Source organism: Musa acuminata, chromosome BXJ1-2 (genome assembly GCF_036884655.1).
Source record: "Musa acuminata AAA Group cultivar baxijiao chromosome BXJ1-2, Cavendish_Baxijiao_AAA, whole genome shotgun sequence".
In the NCBI taxonomy this organism is placed as follows: Eukaryota; Viridiplantae; Streptophyta; class Magnoliopsida; order Zingiberales; family Musaceae; genus Musa; species Musa acuminata.
In genome coordinates this window covers 25,258,294-25,279,607 of record NC_088328.1, presented here as the reverse complement: position 1 = coordinate 25,279,607, position 21,314 = coordinate 25,258,294, and the positions used below count along the sequence as shown (strand labels likewise).

General features: G+C 37.8%; 4 protein-coding genes across 8 annotated transcripts; 1 reads left to right on the top strand and 3 right to left on the bottom strand.

Moving 5' to 3' along the window:
* Nucleotides 1-387: 387 nt before the first annotated feature.
* On the bottom strand, nt 388-5,536 carry LOC103975834 (NADH dehydrogenase [ubiquinone] 1 beta subcomplex subunit 7). The gene is made up of 2 exons (XM_009390924.3): nt 5,111-5,536; nt 388-598 (listed from the first exon to the last, which is right to left on the bottom strand). Exon 1 carries the CDS (start codon nt 5,465-5,467, stop codon nt 5,141-5,143), a length of 327 nt encoding a protein of 108 aa, XP_009389199.2. The 5' UTR covers nt 5,468-5,536; the 3' UTR covers nt 388-598; nt 5,111-5,140.
* Nucleotides 5,537-5,732: 196 nt separating this feature from the next.
* Nucleotides 5,733-9,592, top strand: LOC135604566 (ras-related protein RHN1-like). The gene is made up of 8 exons (XM_065094378.1): nt 5,733-5,918; nt 5,996-6,073; nt 6,200-6,367; nt 6,476-6,524; nt 6,607-6,680; nt 7,957-8,050; nt 8,846-8,946; nt 9,277-9,592. The coding sequence occupies exons 1-7, from the start codon at nt 5,880-5,882 to the stop codon at nt 8,944-8,946; spliced, it is 603 nt and encodes a 200-aa protein (XP_064950450.1). The 5' UTR covers nt 5,733-5,879; the 3' UTR covers nt 9,277-9,592.
* Nucleotides 9,593-10,374: 782 nt separating this feature from the next.
* Nucleotides 10,375-14,071, bottom strand: LOC135604540 (uncharacterized). Of its 2 annotated transcripts, none has more exons than XM_065094376.1 (4): nt 12,669-14,071; nt 11,501-11,990; nt 11,304-11,388; nt 10,375-10,741 (listed from the first exon to the last, which is right to left on the bottom strand). In XM_065094376.1, the coding sequence occupies exons 1-4, from the start codon at nt 13,153-13,155 to the stop codon at nt 10,538-10,540; spliced, it is 1,266 nt and encodes a 421-aa protein (XP_064950448.1). In that variant the 5' UTR covers nt 13,156-14,071; the 3' UTR covers nt 10,375-10,537. The 2 variants fall into 2 exon arrangements, with proteins under 2 accessions (XP_064950448.1, XP_064950449.1); XM_065094377.1 differs by having other exon boundaries at nt 11,304-11,385; nt 12,669-14,070.
* A 455-nt stretch (nt 14,072-14,526) lies between these two features.
* On the bottom strand, nt 14,527-18,503 carry LOC103975837 (uncharacterized). Of its 4 annotated transcripts, XM_065094372.1 has the most exons (7): nt 18,267-18,493; nt 17,722-17,828; nt 17,321-17,391; nt 16,774-16,872; nt 16,551-16,644; nt 15,949-16,123; nt 14,527-14,965 (listed from the first exon to the last, which is right to left on the bottom strand). In XM_065094372.1, the coding sequence occupies exons 3-7, from the start codon at nt 17,339-17,341 to the stop codon at nt 14,896-14,898; spliced, it is 459 nt and encodes a 152-aa protein (XP_064950444.1). In that variant the 5' UTR covers nt 17,342-17,391; nt 17,722-17,828; nt 18,267-18,493; the 3' UTR covers nt 14,527-14,895. The 4 variants fall into 4 exon arrangements, with proteins under 4 accessions (XP_064950444.1, XP_064950446.1, XP_064950445.1 ...); XM_065094374.1 differs by lacking the exon at nt 17,722-17,828 and having other exon boundaries at nt 15,949-16,063; nt 18,267-18,503; XM_065094373.1 differs by lacking the exon at nt 17,722-17,828 and having other exon boundaries at nt 17,321-17,402.
* Nucleotides 18,504-21,314: the final 2,811 nt, after the last annotated feature.

Sequence of the window (21,314 nt, the reverse complement as noted above, 5' to 3'; positions counted from 1 at the left end):
ACTTTTCTTAATGACACTAATTTTCCTTGTAAACATCTGAATCAGGCTGAGCCAACTCTCCTCCTGCCTTGATCGTTCTCAATTCCATCCTGTAGATAATATTTGATACAGGAATAACAGCATAAAAATGTTTTTTTTCCAGAATATTCCTGGAAGCATTATATATCGATTTTCACAGTTCCAGTTGAAAATGATTGTACCTGCTCTTATTTTTCCAAACCAAAATTTCATCAGCTATCTCCTTTAATCTAAATTGGCTCCCTTCATCGTATCCACATATTCCCTTTCTTCCTACTTTGTATACACACATATCTAGTAACATGTAAATTTGTTTCATCAACCATCAATTTATTGAGTGTTCAGGATTATAATGTTGCATCACTTAAGTATGACTAATACTGTCGTTAAGTTATCAAATGACATATCAACACGTCAGCAAAGGAATTCCTTATTTTAACAGAAAATAAAGATTCTCACACTGAGAAGGATAATAAAATCAACTCAAGTTCAAAGACACTTTGGTGAGACAACCACTGTTCTTTGAGTGGTGTCATTGAACATCAAAAGCGCATGAATCCCAGTTATGACTCCTGCTTTCCTGTCAAGAAAAAAAAAAAGATGTTTGTTAGAGCAAATGGCAAAAAATTTATAATCCTACAAATAGAATATGCAATTTTAAGAAAGATGACAATCTTGAAGTTCCAAGATGCAACCATGTTAAAATTAATCTTGTCAACTCAAGGCATACGAAAACAGCAAACACTAATTAGTGATGCAATGCCTGCAACAAGTCAATACAAAAACAGCCTACTACAAGTGGCCTACAACTAAAGATGACCTACCAAATGCCAGCCTAATGTGAAATAATTTTGGGAGGCATGTCTGAGGAGGAAATAGATGCTCGACTCCTTGACTAGCCTGTATATCCTAGACTAAACCATAATGCAAATTAGCAATATCATAAACATTGAGATGCATCAGACTATTTGATGCAAAGGATAGCAGTCAGAGCTGATGCCCCAAGATGGTACATCTTTTCAAAATTGACTCGATGGTAATTGTACATATTAAGTTATAAATTATGATTCTATCAACTTCAAATCTGCCACACATGACGATTACTAGAGGACATTTACAAAGTTGCCTGTGATATATTGACACTTCATCTTCCTCCTGATGAGATTTTCATCCGTGATGTTCTCTTCTTAAGGTCAGTCTCCTTCCATTATGGCTGGCCGATAGTCTGTAGTTATACTTGTTCATGTTCATACCTGATGCTGTAAGTTAGGCTTAACAATGGTATGTCACCTTAACAAAGGTACATCACTGTTGCTATTTGATAACAGTGAGTAGCTCATATTGTAGTTTAGACGGTATATCCACAGACTAATCTAGCATGAAAAAGATCACAGAAACCACAGATCCAGGATATAACATCATTAAGATTAGAACTAGATCAAATCCCTCAAGAACACCAGGTTCATCTCAAAACTCAGTCAAATCATTATGAAATCCATTAAAATAAATGAGAATGCCTAGAAACCTCATGAATGGCAATTCAAATCTATAATGGTGCTCAGCCATTATAGTCCCAACAAACAGCTGCCAGTTAGAGATGATCAATTCATAGAAGTTAAGCAAGAGACAATCATGATTTAGTGATGAGTACCAACTCATCCATGCAGCATAGAAAGGGGAAAAATTTTGGAGGCCACAACACATTTCCTCCTTGTGAAGCTTCCATGCTATGCACTGATGCTTTTGGCAGCAGCAATCAACCTTGGATTGAAGATCCATTGATTGGTTGCAGCAGATTGCACCTACTGGTTGTTCCCTTGGCTGTGGGCTATTGCCATGTCCTGCTGAGAATCATCCTAAAAAGCCGTCCACTGGTGATAGCGGCTTTGACAGATCAGCCAGCCTAAGGACTGCCTTGCACAGCGATGTAGTAGATTAAAGAAATGGAGTTAGGGCCCTAATATTTCTTAATTCTTACCTATTTGCATCCAGCTCTTTCGTTGATTTGGGGAAGAAGGAAATCATGAAATATTAAATAAAGAATTAACAGGAGCTCATGTAAATGGTAGACTTGCTTATGTATTAAATATCCTATAGGATTTTCTTTTTTTGGGTGGGGGGTAGAAAGAAGAAAGGGGTGGGCAGTTTGCAAAAGTAGCTAGCAAATGTGTAGGTTAGGAGAGTGGAGACGACAGACTTCTACCAACACTCCATATTGAAAAAAAAATTTCATCTCGATTATTAGTTGGTTTTGGAGAGTGGGAACATAAATACATAACATTCATGAAAAATCTTTTACTTTTAGTTTTTCAAATCATTAAGTACCTTGGTTCTAATCACACCAAAAGTTCATTGACAAGAAAACAATATCAATTTCAACTGAATTCCAAACAGAATGATGAACCATATAATTTATTATTGCTCCACCATAAACATCTCAATAGCATTAATGCATCTTTGTTTGTTGGAGATGAAGAATAGGAAATCTCAAATGCCATCCTTAAGATGTTTTTTGTTTCTTCTATGAAGTTATGAACACATGCATACATGAAGAAATGTGAATATAATATCATTAAGCTGTTGCAAAGTATAGTTGTTCCCTAATACAAATTACAAAAGTTGATATGATCAATGTTTCAAAGAAGTGTATGTTGCAACCACCCAATATTAAGAGTGTATGTCATTTAATGAATGGAATGAGTATAGGCAGCTTGGAAATAACTATAAATAAATAAAATTTAATATATAGAACAATTTGTGCAAAGTACATATGATTTAGGATGTTTAAAAAATTTTATTGAGTCACTTAGAACTACAAACTTAATTATATGTTCACAATAAACTCAAAATCCATACTTAGACATGAATAAGATACAATAAGTCGGTTGCCAAGATGACCATTAAAGAGATGATGACCATGCACCATGTTTCTGGTCTGAAGCAGAAAATACACTTAGGCATCAGATTATACTACCCTTAAATGTTTGGCCAAAGATGATTCATAAAGAGTGTGATCTGGAGGAGTTCTAGAAATATATACATTAAAAAGTCAATCTTGTCGATATTGTTATATTTTCTTACTTAGATGATTTTATTTATAACATAATGATTCTTTTATTTTCTTATGTCGATTGTATTAATAATCACACAATGATTTTTATTTTCCCTGGCCTTTTATTTGTGTGGTTACAAGAAGTCTAAAAAATAAAACCAGACTTTTTCAATATTGACAACTAAGCAGGAATCCGTCCTTCCAATGAATGCTGTCTTTCTCAAAAGTCACATAGAAGCAAGGTTTTAATACTAGTCAGACAGGTATGTACCACTGATATTTACCAGTCTAGTCAAGTCTCAGTATTGAAATATATAGCTCGATACTAACTGGTATTCAATCTTTTTCTATGTAGTTTTCCTTTTTTTTTCATCTTTTTCCTCTCTTCCTCCATTCAACTTGTTCCGCACCACATCAATATTCTGGTTTACATATGATCTAGTCAACCAATAACATTCTGGCAAAAAAATCAACTAGTCTGCGTAAACTTGGTGACCACTTTGTATATTGCCTTCACCTCATGCACTACAATTGTACATCAAGTTCTGTAATGACTAAAGTAATTTCCTAGACTTGTAATTCATCAGGAGATACCTTGCCAACATATCTTAAAACACTCAAATTCCACTTAATCAACATATGCCAGTCAAGTCACATGTACAACACCAAGCTTCCCTACTTACCACTTTATGAGCACAAGGATATTGGTGTCTCAAATGCTTGATATCCTCCTCAACAAAGAAACATATAGCCCCAACTTCTAGAGCTCAAATACCAACCTCTAGAGTTAAAATATGATACTAACATGAGAAAACCCTGAAGCACATGAAGTAACCCACATCATAACACATGCCATTCACAAATTTGCTCACATTTATAACAACTTAAAAACCATAGATATGAAATAAACATTGTTGGCAAGACAAAAAAACGAAAAAGAAAAAAAGTTTCAACCCAAGTTGTTAGTAATACATGTCATATGTACCAGATTATAGTTCTTTCTTGATATAAAACTATTAAGACTTCACATGTTTGTCAGTAGATTCGTTAATCTTCTGATAGAAACTCACACTAGACCCTCAAATTATTTTATCAAATTTCTATCTCCTACAGACTTTGATATGCAGAACCATGAAAAACTATAGGTTCGGAGTGTCCTCTTTATATTTATCTTTTTCCAGCTTTTTGCTTGCTGTCCGACCATCCAAGGCATATGCACAGACAAGACATGAATGTCGATCTGGCTCATCCATAGCTAGAATATGTCTATTAAGGTTAGAAGATTTGACAAGGGAAATGGATGATAAGTCGCATTCGCAAGATTATGCAGCTTTATGAACAAGTAACTTACAGCATAATATCTTTAGTAGTGTCATGTCATTTTTTGCAACGAAAGCTCTTGCCCTAACAAACTAATTAGCAATTTACAATGTGAACAAAAGTAATCATGACACTAACAGAAACCATAAGAACCAAGAAATGCATTAAAACCCTTATCCATGGCAATGAAAGAAAAGAAACCCCGAAAAGTAACAGCTTCCCACAATTAGGTCATCTGGTCATACATTAAACCCAGAAAAAAAAATTGACACTATAATAAGATAAGACAAATCTTTCTAAAGCCAATTATTGTCTTAACCAGCGCAAAATTAAATTTTGAAATCCATAAGAAAATACCAAAACCTACCTTAAGAAGAGGCATAGGTCGTATAAATGGTCACACCCTTTTCATAGATCTAAGGAACAATTAATCAGCATTTCTGAATTCAAGAATCATCCAATCTTTACTAGAGGAATATCAAAAAGAGGGACAGATCATCAAAACTAAATCCTGATTAGAAAGAACCGAAGCAACAAAATTCTTAAACCCCCATCAAGTTCCAATTTTTATCCCCAAAAGAGGGGCATATATTCAAAACTAAATTGTAAGAACCAAAGAACCAATATTCCAAAACCCCAAAGTCGAACCTTGAACCAAAAAGCCATGCAATTAGATCAATCGGAAGTTTAAAAGAAGAGGGATGTGAGACGGAGGCTAACCATCACGTAGGAGAAGGGGGAAGAAGAGGATCAGGCGTTGGCGGGGGAGGGAATAAGCGGGATGCCGGCGCCGTTGCCCTGGCGCTGCTCCGCCTTCTTCTTTTCCTCGAGTGCACGGATCTTCTGCATCTGGAGCATGCGCTCCATGACGAGCTCGTACTCGCACTTCTCGTAGGTGTGGCGCTCGGACTCGCACTTCCAGGGCAGGAAGAACTCCGCGGAGCGGCACTTGTTGAGGGGGATGAGGAGGTGGGCGCACTGGTCGCGGTAGGAGAGGGGCACCCGGTTCTCCACCAACTCCTGCTGCGTCGCGATCATCGGTTTCGACGAACCCAGCGTCACTGCCTCTTCCGACATTGCTCGCTCGCTCGCTCTGGCTCTATCGATCTCTCTAGTCCAGCGTTTAGCCCTCGGCGGAGGCGCAGTTATTGTCTTTTATTTTGTGGCGAGAACTCTGTTGGATTAAATCCAATGTTTCTGACTTTTCCTGTTGTGTGTGGATCCTCTCCAATTCGACCTCTAAATTAGACGGTCCAATTGTCACATCAGAGCCTATCATTCCCGTGGTCCCCACCATAATAATCGGAAATGATCCCTTCGTATTGAGAACGAGCGACACCGATCGACACCCCTCTCTCTATCTCTCTCTCCCACGAGTCCTCGCACCATCTAATTATTCATTCTCTCTCTCTCTTTGAGGAGTGGGAGGAGGAATTCTTCGATTCGATTCGATCCGATCGAGACCCTCCTTGTCTTTGAATTGGCTTCCATGGCGACGATCGGGAACAACAGCATCAACGCCAAGCTCGTGAGTTGGCCCTCTGATTCCCCTTCCTTTTACCTCGAATTCTCGAATCTAAGACATGGATCCTTCTTGATCCCTAGGTGTTGCTGGGCGACATGGGCACCGGGAAGTCGAGCCTCGTCCTTCGGTTTGTCAAGGGCCAGTTTCTCGAATTCCAGGTATGGGTTTTTAGTTGATATTAGTACCATCATTTTATTGATCTTGATTTGATTTGTAAGCGATTCGAGGATTAAAGCTGAAAGCTAGGTTTTTGCGACCGGCCGTTGTCTTTGAATCGATTGCAGGAATCCACGATCGGGGCGGCCTTTTTCTCGCAGACGCTTGCGGTGAGCGACGCCACGGTGAAGCTTGAGATTTGGGACACAGCCGGACAAGAAAGGTACCACAGCTTGGCTCCAATGTATTATAGAGGTGCGGCAGCGGCGATAATTGTGTATGACATCTCCAGAATGGTGTGTAGCGTCTGAGTTCATTCACTAGCGACACTAAAATAATTACATTTTTCATATGCTTACAATCCATGCCCTGTTTTTCGGCTTACTTGTTCTCTTCGAGTTCAGGAATCGTTTGAGAGGGCTAAGAAATGGGTGCAAGAGCTACAAAAACAAGGTCAGTTGAAGCTATTTATGTTGATCTCTGCCGGTTGTTTTGCTGATGATCTTTTATTGCTAATGTGCATACTATATTTTAGGTAATCCCAGCATGGTGACCGCTCTTGTAGGAAATAAATGTGATTTAGAGGAAAAAAGGGAGGTCTTAACCGAGGCAAGTGTTTTGGCTGAGCCTGACTTTTTTAATTATGTTCCATCAAATTGACCTAATTGAGAGTGTGGCTCCATTTTTCCTGGATACAGCTTTAGTGGTTAGCAATAGACTGTATGCTAATATGTTGCATTGTTTGCTGAAACCATGGGCTTAGTTTGAGAGTAACCTTGCATATCAGTTGGATAGGTGGCTGAACTCAGGCATCATGGACCCTTTGTTCCTGATGGAATCATAATTGGATATTATAGAAGCTTATAATTTGAATGTACATGCAATTATCCAGTCTGCTTATATGAGAAATTGAGTTTACTCGTGTAGAGGAAATATTTAGCTCTTTTTCAAGTTAAACCACCACAGCGAAATTTGAAATGCAAAATTCCATTATTTCTTTTTCTGATTATTAATCACTTAGAGAATGTTTGTAACATATGAAAAGAGAGAATGATATATAGACACAGATAGATAATTGGAAATGGTACTAAGTTTTCACTGTTGTTATGAGTGCCCTGCTAGATGACTAAAATTGATCATCTTGTTGCACTTCAGAGGGAAAAAGCAGGACAAGAGGGCCAAAGGCAAGATTGTTAAATGATGTAATGTTAAAATATTGCTTTTTCTTCTTAGTAAGACACCTTTCGTGGCACTCTATCTGGCATCCAACCAAGGTTATTCTAATTTTCTTGGTGGATTAGGTTAATATGATAGCTTGTATTATTTAGAACTTGCTCTCGGGAGCAAAGTTCTGGAATGAGGAATTTACATGACACATTGCTACAAAATATTGGGAGGTTGTCTTTATCTTTACACATTTTTTTTGCAGAAAGTTAGTGTGCTTATTTGATTGTTTGACACAATGAACATCTTGTGTTTAAAAGCATGCAAACAAACCATTGTTTATGTTTTCAGAAGGACAAATTTGTGCTATCAAAAATTAGAGTTGTTCTTTCTTGAGGTTCAAGTTTACTTCTATATTTCCTCAAACTTGCATATAATTTTTATGGTGAATTTCTGATAGTTTTAAATTAATAGAACTGCTTGCTTTTGGTCAATACAAGTTAAAATAAATAGATGTTTTAATTGCTTTATGATTCTAATCCAGCCAAAATAAAATACCTTTTTGGTTTGTTGTATTGTTACAAGATCGTTGGGATATCCAATTTGCATCTAATATTATTATTCATTCTTGCATTGTTTTTCACAAGCTTGTAGACTGGTATTGATGGTGATTTAATTCTTATGCATAAAAATGCGAAACAATTTTGTCTTTGCATTGCAGGAACCACGTACTTATGCGGAGGAGAATGGACTTTTCTTCATGGAAACCTCTGCTAAAACTGCCATCAATGTGAATGACATATTCTATGAAATAGGTACAATCTTTGGCATCGACTCGTGTTACTCATTAAGAGTGACCTTATTTATTGTATGACATGGCAAACCATATCTAGGAATTAAACAATTACTATGTCCTAAAGTGGGGATGGGAATATCATGATTATTCTGCTATCTTCTCAAATTTAGACTTCATGCACATAAAAGATAGCCTTTTAGACCATTGCTTAACCTGATATAAAGTGATGGTTGCCCATTTATGGAGATGCATTTTCTTAACTAAATGGTCTTTGTTGTTCTGGAATATATAAATGCATTTGTATAAGATCTGTACCAGATGATCAGCTTTTGTACAGATTTCAATAGGATTATGTTGAGTATATGATGATATACTCTTGATGATGGTTCCAAGTGACATTGGATATCAAGCGCTGATTTTTAGTATCATGATGATATTTGTCTCTTTCCAAGTTGTTTGATGGTGAAGTTTCTGATGGAACAGTGTTGTAGAAGTTATTACAAAGAGGTTCAGATTTCCTGATCTTCAATTATAAGTCCATCTGGTACACTGAGCTTGTTGTGATCAGGGCTAATAGTTTGGAATCCTATGCTAAGGGTTTATTGAAATAATGATTCAGATAAATAATAACATTCTTGTGATTTAACCTTAATCACCTTGATCATTAAACTGCTAACTGGATTCTGTTTAAGTTTTTAGTTGTTTCATTTTTAACATCTATGGTGTTTAAACTATTTTAGAGACTTATATTATGTAACAGCACTTTTCCTGATTTGTCAGAAGAAAATATAAAACGATATTATTTATGCAACAGCAAGAAGATTACCTCGTGCTCAACCAGCTCAGCAACCAGCAGGAATGGTTATTGCAGATAGACCAGCTGAAATATCACGTGCTTCAACGTGCTGTTCTTAGGTGAGAAACTGGTTTGTCTTATTATATGCATTATGCCTCAGTCTTCCATCTGGGGGTGGGTTAAGATCCATAGTTCAGATAGATCCAGCACATATATATAGTGGACTAACAATATTAGTCTTCAAAGAAACGCTGCCTGCTTTTGCTGTATGAATCAAAGACACCACTTTGACAAGTTCAAATGCTGTTACAGGAAGAGAGAGAGAGAGAGAGAGAGCTCATAAATGGATGTAACCATCTGTGATTAGAAGACCTTTAGAATTTAGTTTCAACAATATAAATTTACAATTTTGAAATGTCATCTTGCCTGTCAATTCTTTCTCTCCGCAGATCGTTGGTGTTCAACTGTTGGAAAAATGAGTCAAGAGGAGTGACAACAAATCAAGTTGTTAATTATGGAGTAAAGCTTAAGAGACGCACCTGTAGGCTGCTTCAAATTCTCACCTCCAGTTTGGACCTTGTCATTTGCCTCATGTTCTTTCCATCAAACTCATGATATTCTGGTGTGTAATTAATGTGCTCCGTGCTACTTTGGATGGTTGATCTGTTCAAGATAAGGTTTGTATGCCTAAATTTGTCTGTTCCGTGCTACTTGGAATGTAAAACGTCAGTTCTTGATGCCTAATAAAGCTTGTATACTATGGTATCTGATGTCTCATAAGGGTCGCATCGATTAGAAAGTGGATGGTTCAAGACTTTAAAAAGGTTCCCGAGTCCTAAGGCATTTTGGAGTTCATCCCAAAGGACAGAATCGTGTGATATCTGTTCCAAACAGGTGGTGGTCTGATGATATGCTTCACAATATTACTTACATGAGATCTCAAAGGAAAGATACAATATCGTTGATAAATCAGCATAATCTAACAAAACAAAGATACCATGTGTTGCATCTCCTCCTGGTTGCATACCAAACTGTAGAAATATATATATATATTTCAAATTAAGATGCAGAGACATGTCTTTTTAATATATATGTATGTATAATAGTCAATTAATATAAGTTTTATAGTATGTATAATTAAATTTTATAAACTTAATAATATGAACAAATAAATATCATCATTTAAAAAATAAAATTATTAAATAATATTCGACAATATCTAGATATAGTTGATATATATTTTATGTTCCGATTTCCTTTTTTACAAAACACATTACCTTTACATGATGGTCACACGTGCGAGTGTTCGGCAAAATATATGACCCTCATGTGAGAGCCACATGAGCTGCTGAGCACAGCCACACACACAGTGTCAAGGCATGTGTGTTCGACACATGTTGAACACAAACACATCCACCAAAAGCACAAGTCCCGGCTTCTTAGTGTAGCCACAGTTCTTCCCATGCATTCAAGTTCACATTCTATATCAAAATAACATAAATTTACTCGATCTACATCACGTTCTTCCAGTGCATTCAAGTCCTCAATCTACACTTGCTCATAAATTAATTTGACAAAGCAACATAGAAAAAATATTTCAATAACAAAAAGAAAAGAAAGAAAGAGTTAACACAATCTACATGATGGAACCAAGAAAGTTTTCTTCCTGTCTGTCATAGTGACTGGAACTGTGTTTTCAAACGATGTGCACTAGGAGCACCAACTCCAGCAGCAAAATGAAGAAGGAACTTGACCGGTTCTTCCAATGTACTCTGCTTGCCGAGCAGTTTTTGCAGCTTGTTGATTTCTTCTGGCTCCTGCTGTAGCACGCTTTTCCTGAGCTTTGTGTCTTACAGCTGCTAGATGGTTCGTCAACTTCTCGTTTGCAAGCGCCTTCATTCTTTCTATCTCAACCTGCAACAGATGTTCATCACCATATCAGAAAACTTGAATTGTGAACAAATGGAAACCAACACATCGCCCCAAAGCAAATGCAGCAAATACGTATTCTAAAATTAGTCAGATGTCTCGTGCTTAAAAGCCAATGAGATGGAGGCAGACTTGAATTAATGTGCTTCAGGACTCTCTTCAAGTTTAAAAAGAAACTAGCTGCTCGGGTATCACTGTTCCTAATTGCTCTTTTGAATAATATGCCAAAATCATGCATACAGTTGCTCCTTCATTCAATAAGAAATTAGTCTAAAATTGTAATGTTCGGAATCATGTGTTTCACCAATATCAACTCACCATGAAATATATGTGTGATTACTAGTTTACTACTATGACGAAATAAGATACTGCCAACATGAGGCGTGGTAACTATATATTTGTTCAATTCTTTTCAGCAAAATGTTGACACTTTACACATGCTAAAGTTTATCCAACATAGAGGAGCTTTGGAATACGAGTGCATGTGATATAACATATTTCCAAACATTAAAAAAAACACATCTTTGCCACAAACTATAGTTAGTACCTCAATTTTCCTCATTTCAGCTTCAATTGTTGCTTTTTGATGATTTTCCCATGCTTGGATTTTGATCTCTTCTCGTTTAAACCTGCTGAATTAATGTCTTTCAGAATGTAAAAAGCCTATGAAAGAAACAAACAAAATAAATTACCAATGCTTAACCAGTTTCCCCAAGGGGGAAAAGTTTATTTGCAGAATACTACCTAGCGAGATACTTGGTATTTTTTGCCTCCTCCCATGCCGCACTTGCTTCAACAATGCTTTTGGCTGGCTGACCTTTCAACACAGTCTTAGTTGAAGTAGATGCATCGCTTTCATCCTCCTTCTTGCTGGCCCATGCAGCTATGTTTGTCTTACCTAGCTGCTGGCCTAGAATCATTATTTCCCTCATAGTTTTATTTTGAAGCTCCTTCCTGGACAACTCCTTATTGCTGAAATCCTCATCACAATCACCTGACTCAGTTTGGGTTGAAACTGGAGCCATTTTTTGTGGAGACGACGGTTGAGAAGAAGTTCGGCTGCAAAGTGGTGAAGTTGCTCTTGCAGGAGTTCCTGTCCGAGAAGGTTCTTGACTTGCAATAGGCGTCATTTCTGTGCCCATATCTCTCATGGATACAGGCCTAAAAGTTGTGTTAGGTGTCATTAATGTTGTAGCACTCTGAACAGATGATGAATCATGCCAACTGAGATTGACTGCACATGCACATACAATGATGACTCAATTGTCGCACATACAATGATACAGGCCTAAAATTCAATAGCTACTAAACATATACTAGCAGTCACCAACAACACTAGATCTATGGAAGAATTCTCAAGATGAAGGCCTCTTGTGAATTTAAAAGGCCTCATACTTGAAAATTTGCAACTTTAACTTGATATGCTATCAACAGTAATTGTCATTTGGTTTTGGACCACATATATTCTATCAGTCTCATTTTTTATATTACTAGCACGTCAAAGAGGTACTATGGTCCATATACGAAACCAAAACTAATGATATATGTAATAAGTTCCATTAACAGTTTAAAGCTTCTTATACCCTGGAATTGGTGACAGGCTGTAATTTCTTTGTTTAATCTTGTAGTATATCCTTCTCTTTGACTTTTTTCCATTCGTTGACGGTTGCTACCATACATAAAAATGCTTGCATACGAGGATGTCGATGATTTGGCAATTACACAATAATAATGCAAAAGTTGGCAATTATGAAATCGACATGCTAAAGAACCTGCAGTATCATTAGTCATTAGTTCACAGTAGAGGTAAAGGTTGGACAACTGTTCTACATACCGAGGAGTAGAAATTTGCAAAGAAACAAAAAAAAGGAAAAGACTTGGCAACAAGTGCAGTAGGAGAGGGAAAAATTACCAGCAGAATCAGCCACTGGATTCTCCACAACAACAGCGAGCTTCACCTCTGAATCCAAAGTAGCACAAGGCTCACCTGCCCAATTCACATTCTCGATCCCACTGATTTGTGTCTTTGCTTGGCTTCGGTCCACCCTCTTAGCAGCTGCTTCGTCCACAACCTCCAGGACAACCTTAGCCGCTGTCGGCTGGCACCCAGACCCAGTTAATCCTGCATTGTTCGCTTGCCGTCCACCGGGCTTATTCGCCCCTCTGTTCGACGTCGGGCTTACAATCCACTTCTCTGCATCGTCCCATTTAGATCGTGCTGGCTTCGAGAGTGGCGGCACAACTGCTGCTGCGGCCGTCAACCGGTGCGGCCGCGTTCGCTCTCCCTTCTGAAACTCGAAGCCGGACGACACGCTCTCCGATTCGAGAGAATGCTTTTCTTGTGACCTAATCCTCGGCGCCCCCACTGCGTGCTCTATCGATCTGTGGCCGCTAGCCATCTCCGTCGAAGTGGAGCACTCTACGTCCTTGCATCTATTTGCCGCACTGACTCCTGCAAGATTTCATCAAGGCGCCTCCGCAAATCTAAGCTTAAATGTCAGATGTTTTCTGTCCAAACCGAAAAAAAGAAGAGTTCTTTAGGACGGTCCTCGAACTCGGAAGGTTCAGAAGGCAATGAGACTTGGAATGGAGCTCCTCCTCTTCCTTTCTTATCCACTCAACCCCAAGCAGCATCGCCCGTTCATTCTACACAAATGTCAGCCTAAAATCGTTCAAGGACCCATCAAAATCTCCAAGAACCAATTTTTTTGATTGATTCCTTCTAAGGTCCGTTCAAGCTCGAACATTGCAAGAAGAAGGCATCCAATCGGACCGAAAGCAAACACTAACTGGCGAAAACCTTGGCAGAGATGGACGGAATCTTGGCAGAGGAATCGGTGCGACGAGGGACCCATGTAGCAGCTTCAGTTTGCCTATCTCCGAGATCGGACCTCCAGCTCAGAGAGAGACTGCCGAGGCGACAAAGGCTCGTGGATGCACTCGAAATCCATGGAAGGGGCCGAAAGTGAGGTTGGGATTGAATCAAGAATGGCGAAAGGAACATTTGATCACTCTCATAAACTACGAAGAAGTAGCATACTCATTTTCGTACAAACCCATCCCGCCGCATGTGACCTGCTCAGAAACTAGTCATCTTAATATACGGCGATCACCAGTTGTCGATGCCTCTCTTCACGTTAGCTCCAGCCAAATTATGTCGGTGTTCGCATGCTCTTCTTCGGCTTCCTACCTGACGTTTGGGCTCCGTTGCCTTGGATTAGCTGAAGAATCATGACTCCATGACCGTTCCTGCAAGCCCAGCATAGGATGGCATTAAAAGCGCTGCAGTGACCGCAGGGGATCACAGAGAAGCTTTCTAGGTGATAACACCACACACACCATATTTTGCGTCCTAAACTGATACTGTGGTCATGAAACATTCCTAGTGTATCTATCATTCATGACTCACTGATGCCACTTGAGCTGCAGATCGAGACCTTGTTCTCATTTTTGTAAACTGTCAATCCATGATTCTTTTGCGCTATCATACAAAAGAACATGCTTAAAAGTTTTTTGCTAAAAAGTGTGTTTAGTAATGATTTGTTTATGACTACGCCATGCTTTTAATAAAGATCATTACAAGATGACAAAGTTGACTTTCGTTCATATCATAAGAATCATGAAGTTTGTAAAGCATATGCCACTCTTGTTTGGTTTTATTCAAAGGGCACTTCTGTGCAGCTTAATCCAGGAACTAAAACCTGACCTGCTCCTTCAATATCTTACAATAACAATACCATCTTCCAGTTCAATAAGCACAATCTGAGATGTCCACCAAAATAGCACAGTTTATCTACATTAATGATCACTGACATCAAGATCACAAATACATTCCATGTAGTAGATCATACCAAAGACACTGCCATGGCTCAAAAAGTAAAACAAAATATGTAAGACGAATCAAAGCGCTATATAACATGAGAATACTCTCTTTGATTTGCCAGTTCACAGCTGTGATTTCATGAAGCATCAAAATCAAATACCCAGGCTGGTACTTCACGGTTTCACTCTCACTTACTAGTTGTTCATGTGCATCAAATCTTTCTTCCAACATGTTCAGCTCCCACCTAGTATATAGTCTGCTCTCAATTAATCAAATGTGATCATGCCGGCAAATCACTTGATAAACAAGCTATGTATCAATCAAGGCTTTGCCGCCGATGGAGTGCAAGTGTAAAATATATAAGAATCATTGTCCCCATGCTAGACCTGTAAATAATAGGTGAACATCAGTGATCTTCCAAGTATTTTTACTAATAAAGTCAAGGTTGCAGTCCTAGAAAAATCTAATGGGATACAAGCAGAGAAGAACCAATGATGAATTCCTTGAATCATTAAGCTGAAACAGCCAAGACCTTTTAATCTTCAGATGTGGTCCACAACGGGGTGGCATGACATGAACTTATTTAGTCCAAGGATGAAAAAGCACTGTAACTCAATTTTGGAATAGCTGAAGTCGATGAACATGCTGGGCAGGGTTCAACTGCAACAAACACAGTATAGCTGAATTGTCTGAGCAACAGGTGCCCATGTGGTTTTGTGAATAAGATTATCCGGCATGGTGTTTGACCATGGTACAGAAGTTTCATAGACCTTTCTCCTCTCATCTCAGCTGATATTGTTGCTGTATATAGGGCTCACCTTAGGTGGAGGTGCCTTGTCATGGAGGAATGTCAAGTATAAGATCTTGTCCATGTGTTGCTTAATATAGTACTAATTCTTGTTACCATGAAATTAATCAAGTTCTTTCATTTGATGATGTTACAGCATATGACACTGCCATCTGTGAGGTACATTTCAAATGATGGATGAATCTGTTATCAATGACAATAGTTTCATAAGACAAATTTAGTTGTTGGCCACCAAAATTCCTTTTTTTTATAATCTCTATCGATTTATTTTGACAATATCAGACACTGGAACATAAACTGGGAATTAGCTGCTATCTCAATCTGAGGGGATAAAGCAATCCAGTGGTCATTTAGAAACATTATTTTGCTAAAACAGCCTGACTACTGTTATGAAATATGTAAACTCCTAATCTATTAGTAAGTTTTATTTGCTGATTGTATACAAAATTCCAAGTCTCTAATCATGTTATGAGAACATGGAAAAGACTCTGGAATTGAACACTCCTCCAAATTAATCAGTCAGCAAATCATAGCATGGGAAAAGCAATAAATGATACTTACAAAGAAGCAAAGAGGAGAAGAATTCTCCTGGGGTTGATGATTGTTACACGAATAAACTTCCTAGGCTTTCCATCTCCAGCATCTGAAACAGGGGTATTGGTTGATGTAGACGAAACTACAAGAGCTTTATTCGCAATTAGTGGTTGCTTAAACAGCTCCATGTGAGAAGGAACCACTGTTGAGGAGGAAACAAAGAGATTCACTTGAATATCTTGATTGTTGCAAATGACAAATTAATTGTTTACTATTTTAAAAATGAGATACACCAGCAATTGAATGTCTTATAGAAAAAGACAAGAAGCTAACACATCTAAGACATGTTACGTAAGCTGCAAGACATTTGTCATTTGATGCTTCTTGCAGAACGGCAGGCAAGGTTATTTTATCAAAATTGATAAGTGTCAAGTCTAACATCACATGCAATGGAATGGTGTAAAACATTAAGTTGCTGTCACCTCTTGTCTTTATATGTTTGGTGCAATAAAATGTGCAGAGACAAAGCTAAGGCATCAACTACCTCAAATTTAATGCTAATTGCATGTGCAAAGTTCCCTGATTTTATTTTCCATAATAGCTATAACAGCAATAGTCACATTCTATACCTTTCACCACAACCTTTTTAGTAGTATCATCCACATCTTGCTCCTCACTGTTCCGCCTCTCCATACGGCATGATCCTTTACGAGATAAAGCTTTCTGCCAGAGAAGAAAAAGAAGAAAAATATGTAAATTATTTACTTACACACCATTTTGTAGCTGTAGGATGTTAAAGGCAGGTCCATGTGCCGATTCAGAATTACTGCATTAGGCTGTAGGATTGCTCACCGTCATTTTTGGGCTTCCAGAGCATTTATCAGAGGATTGTGTGAGACCCTCAATGTCTAATACTACATTTCCTGCTTTATCTACTGCTGTAACTTCTCTCTACAGCAAATTACATGAACAGTAATTATGAAAAGGATACCTATAGATATCACTACTTAGATTAGTAGTGAAGAAGAAAAAGCAACATGTAGATGCTAAAATCACTCTGACTTGAGCAAAAAGTTCTACGGCAACAAAAAGCTTCAAGTCATTCCACTCAAGAATATGTAGACTCTATGTGTCCTTATATTTGTATACTATGTAATGAAGAGTACATTGCACACATGTTATTGACAAACCATCAAAATCAAGCTCCTTACAGTTCTTCAAAAGTGAATCATCTCAAGTATTTTTGAAGAAGGATTTGTCTCTAATACTTGCATTCCTGTTAGCAACTGACCGAGAACTCTTAACTTTAGGTGGAGATGATTATAAACTAGGCAGTATAAGTGCTTCGTTTCCTTTTCCAGAATAAGATGTAGCTGAAGCAAGATGGAATTTCCAATACCTGCATTAATATCTCCTCCATTTCAGATGCCTTTGATGTCTCTCCCAAGGTACAGTCAATACCAACTAGCACTACAGAATAACTGCTTCATTAAATGGGTTCTAATAAACAACCAAAACTGCAGATAGACCGATAGTTACACTATATGCAGATGCACCAAAACCAACAGAATTGTTCATAATTATCGTGAAATGGCTTAATAACACCACTTGTCCATGAGAACTAAGGGTTGAAAATTCTTAAATAATTAACATTATTTAGTAAATCACTTGAAAGAAATTTGGCAAAAACATGGTGAAGTACTAACTACTGGTTTGGTGATACAAAGTGGAGAAATTTTCGACATCACTCAATATATCAGAGTTGGAACTTCAATTTCTTAGGCAACCGAGCAGATATACATGTTTATGCCTGATAGTTGATTATCTTAAGTACGAATCTTTCTGCTTCATGAAAGAGAAAACGGCAGTCACTCCGTCATACAAAATCCCAATTTTAGCTTCACAACCTGCGAAATCAAATATTTTAATCTAAATGAACTACACAAAAGTCTGTTTTCTACATTCTTTGAAATAAAAAAAAGAATAGCAAAAAATGTTTCTTACCAAGTAAAAGAATTAAATCTTGTGAAAAGGAAATGATTCAATAGCAAAAAAGACCACGATTATTATTTTTCCTCTAAGAGAAAATAGCTTTTTAGTGGAACCACACAATGCATTTTAAAAGGAAGAACAGTTCGATTTTTCCAATTCAAGAAAATGAAAAATGAGGTAAATGTAAGAGCCCACACAGCAGAAGAATTCGGTTTTATTCCGAGAAAAAAAAACCTATTTTTCTGCTTAGAGCAGCAACATTAGACACACAAGAAACTCATGAAAGGTTCCGAGCAAGAGACAAAAGAAGAAGAAGAGAAGGAGCCGCCAGTTCTCTAGAGATTGGGTGTTACCGACTAACAAATGCCAGATTGCTTCTTTTCTGTCGCCGGCAAATGCTTCCGTCGTCGCCGTCAGCCTCGAAATGAATCCGCTGTCTCTTCCGGAGAAGTGAAAGATGTGTGGAGAGCAACAAAGAGATGTCGGGTGTCTCCCTGTCTTCTCATTTGCTCCATAAATAATGAGAACGAAGAGTGGAGGAGCTCTCCCTCAACGCCTACTGGAATCGTACTGTTGCTTTGAGATAGGAAAGAATACTTACTGCAGTTATGTTGGCACCCTTGGATAAGAAGATTAGCTGTAAGAATCTTACAGTAATTTGACAAATTCCAAAATCTGGCACCAGTAGAGCACAGGACAAATGCTGAGCATAGAAAAGAGTACTAACTTTGGTAAATCAGAAAAATAAAACAGGTATTAGGAAGACAAAGGACAATGATGAGCAAATGATAGAGTACTTATTCTCCCTATCAAGCACAGCTACTCTCCTCATCAACACAATGTTTGCATTTTTACATCTCCAGTTTGTATCAACAGTAGTGTTCATAAAAAGTTCGATTAAGAAAAGAAAAACTAAAGAATGCAAGATTGTTAATGTGGTTTATTAGTTTGAAAGGAGCATGGGAAAGGAATGGTAGATTAAAAGGACAAACAAACAAGAAAATATCTGTAGGAAGTAATTTGAATTGGTAAAAGTAAGCTTAAGTTTTATAAACTTAGAGTACAATGTCTTGGATGTATCTAAAAGGCTCCTAGTGTTGATTGGGTGAAGTACTTGAATGAATTCTTTTCTAAGATGTCACTTTCTTGGAAGGAGCCCTTCTCATATGTTTGTTCCCTCTTTTTTTGTATTGCTCCAAGCTTAGGGTGGGAAATAGAGGATTTAGATGATATAGTTAGGAACTTGTTAAAAAATATGCTTATTTTGAAACCAAATAAATGCCATATTATAGAAAGAAAGTGATATTATGGAGATTTCTTTTAATACTAATGACTTGACATACTTATTTGAATTTTTTTTGACATTTTCTTGTACAAATATAAATTCTATATCCAACTGTTATGACAAAGGTTCACAAAAAGGGACACTGCTGAGTACATGAGAATAGATCTTCATTAACTATAATATTTTCTCATATATATATATATTATAGTGCTTCACTTTTTGGAGCAGCAGCGAATGAGACGGCTGAGATGGAAGCGACCGACACACGCAGATGGAGTATTGTTTACAGTATGCCAACCGACATCGGACACGACAAACGACAAAAACGACGGCGGCGACGTCAGCCGCATCACGGTTGCATTGGATCCCGTCACCGGTCATCTTTGGTGGAGTTCAAATCCTCTTCGGTTTTCAGTATTATATGATTGTGTGCACCAATTAACTTAATGATCTGATTAAACTTGGGATTGAGGAGTTGATTGCTTTCATTTTTGGTTATTGTAGTGACGATTCGTTTCTACAACTTATATTTCTAAATATCAATATATATATATATATATATATATATATATATTAGAGTTCATAGATTATGTTGATTATGTAAGAGGTGATCGAAGGAATTAATTTGGAATTGTTTTTTGAAATGAGTACCGATATCATGGATTTAATCAAATTATATTCTAAATATTATTATGATCTTCTCATACAGGTGAGCCTACATATTTTCGCACTTATCTTTTAATTAAATCGTACCATATTTTTTTCACACATAAAACAAGTATGATTAAAATTCGAAAGATAATTATATAATTTGATTACCTATATTGAAGTCATTTAAAATTAGATTACGTGTATATCTATATTTACAAGGCTATTAAGAATTTTTACAACCTAAATTCAATTCAATAATAACTTAAAAATCCTTAACATAATGTTAGTGCAGACTCGTTTTATGAATGGAAATCCACGATATTTAGATTAATACACGCGTTTAACTCTTCCTTTCAATAGACGATATCGTAAGGTTGTAGGGGGAGGGCGGGGAGGTGACTGGACCGCTCCAGTTCACGTGTACACCATAACATGGGACCCAGCGCTACAATAGAAAGGATAGGGGTGGGACCGTCGCCCCGGGGTTGGTGCCGATTTTATGATCTATGATAAGGGGATGGCGCGTTGGAGCCGTCTGATGTTCCATCAGAAGAGTGGAAACTGGGGATGCGTGGCACAGCGGCCATACTGCTGCCACCGAACAGTAGAGCGTCTGTTCCGGCATATGCTTGGCAGTGGTAAGCTGCTGAAGGACACGAGTTGTGATCACCTCAAAAGTAGTCTGAGAAATGAAAATGAGAGAGAGAGAGAGAAAAGGGATGAACCTGAGCGTATCAATTCACAGAGAGACAGAGAGAGAGAGAGAGAGAAAAGGGATGAACCTGAGCCTATCAATTCACAGAGAGAGAGAGAGAGAAGGGATGAACCTGAGCCTATCAATTCTGTGGGCAGGGTATGGGTTATTAGCCTTCCATAGACGAACAACCTTGGGAGAGATGGCACAGTGACACCGTCCGGGGGAGCAGATTGTGCAAGTGGCAGTCATGAGCTGATGAAGACATGAGTTTTGATCTCGGTTCGAAGTACCTAACAGGGGAATGAAATGAAAAGCGATGTGATGAATCCAAGGACCACCATTTCTGTGGGCTGCTCGGTTTGGCCATCTAGCGGTCCCAAAACTTGTTTGCAGTGGGGCTCTTCTGATGCGCTGTGTCTGATGGTCCCTTTTGGTAGCCGGTTGTGAGATTCTACACATGGAAACACTATTTTTTTTTCTTTTTCTTTTAGGAATCGAGTTTGAAGGTTTGTTTGAGGAATTTTTGTCGAAAGGTGATTGCATATTGCCAACCAGGGCTGGCAGATACATAAATAAACTAATAATCATGTAAAGCTTTAGGCCGACAAAGTTGAAATATTAAGACTTAAAAGAACCAACTAAACATAGTTCGAAGATCATGAGCTAATTACATAATATTTATGTAGTTAATTATCTTTAATATTTTGATCCCTATGTTTTAAAAAATTATATTAATATTTTGTATAATTATGAAAGTAAAATATAATT

What these genes read in the sequence shown, in the direction of transcription:
- LOC103975834 (XM_009390924.3), bottom strand. Translation starts at nt 5,467, where the DNA reads ATGTCGGAAGAGGCAGTGACGCTGGGTTCGTCGAAACCGATGATCGCG.
- LOC135604566 (XM_065094378.1), top strand. Translation starts at nt 5,880, where the DNA reads ATGGCGACGATCGGGAACAACAGCATCAACGCCAAGCTC. An exon ending in ACAGCATCAACGCCAAGCTC is followed by an intron (nt 5,919 to 5,995) that starts GTGAGTTGGCCC and finishes CTTGATCCCTAG; the next exon opens with GTGTTGCTGGGCGACATGGG. An exon ending in AAAGGGAGGTCTTAACCGAG is followed by an intron (nt 6,681 to 7,956) that starts GCAAGTGTTTTG and finishes TTTGCATTGCAG; the next exon opens with GAACCACGTACTTATGCGGA.
- LOC135604540 (XM_065094376.1), bottom strand. Translation starts at nt 13,155, where the DNA reads ATGGCTAGCGGCCACAGATCGATAGAGCACGCAGTGGGGGCGCCGAGG. An exon ending in AATACCAAGTATCTCGCTAG is followed by an intron (nt 11,389 to 11,500) that starts GTAGTATTCTGC and finishes ACATTAATTCAG; the next exon opens with CAGGTTTAAACGAGAAGAGA. An exon ending in CTGAAATGAGGAAAATTGAG is followed by an intron (nt 10,742 to 11,303) that starts GTACTAACTATA and finishes CATCTGTTGCAG; the next exon opens with GTTGAGATAGAAAGAATGAA.
- LOC103975837 (XM_065094372.1), bottom strand. Translation starts at nt 17,341, where the DNA reads ATGGAGGAGATATTAATGCAG. An exon ending in CTGGAAGCCCAAAAATGACG is followed by an intron (nt 16,645 to 16,773) that starts GTGAGCAATCCT and finishes CTTCTCTGGCAG; the next exon opens with AAAGCTTTATCTCGTAAAGG. An exon ending in CTTCTCCTCTTTGCTTCTTT is followed by an intron (nt 14,966 to 15,948) that starts GTAAGTATCATT and finishes TATTATTTACAG; the next exon opens with GTCTAGCATGGGGACAATGA.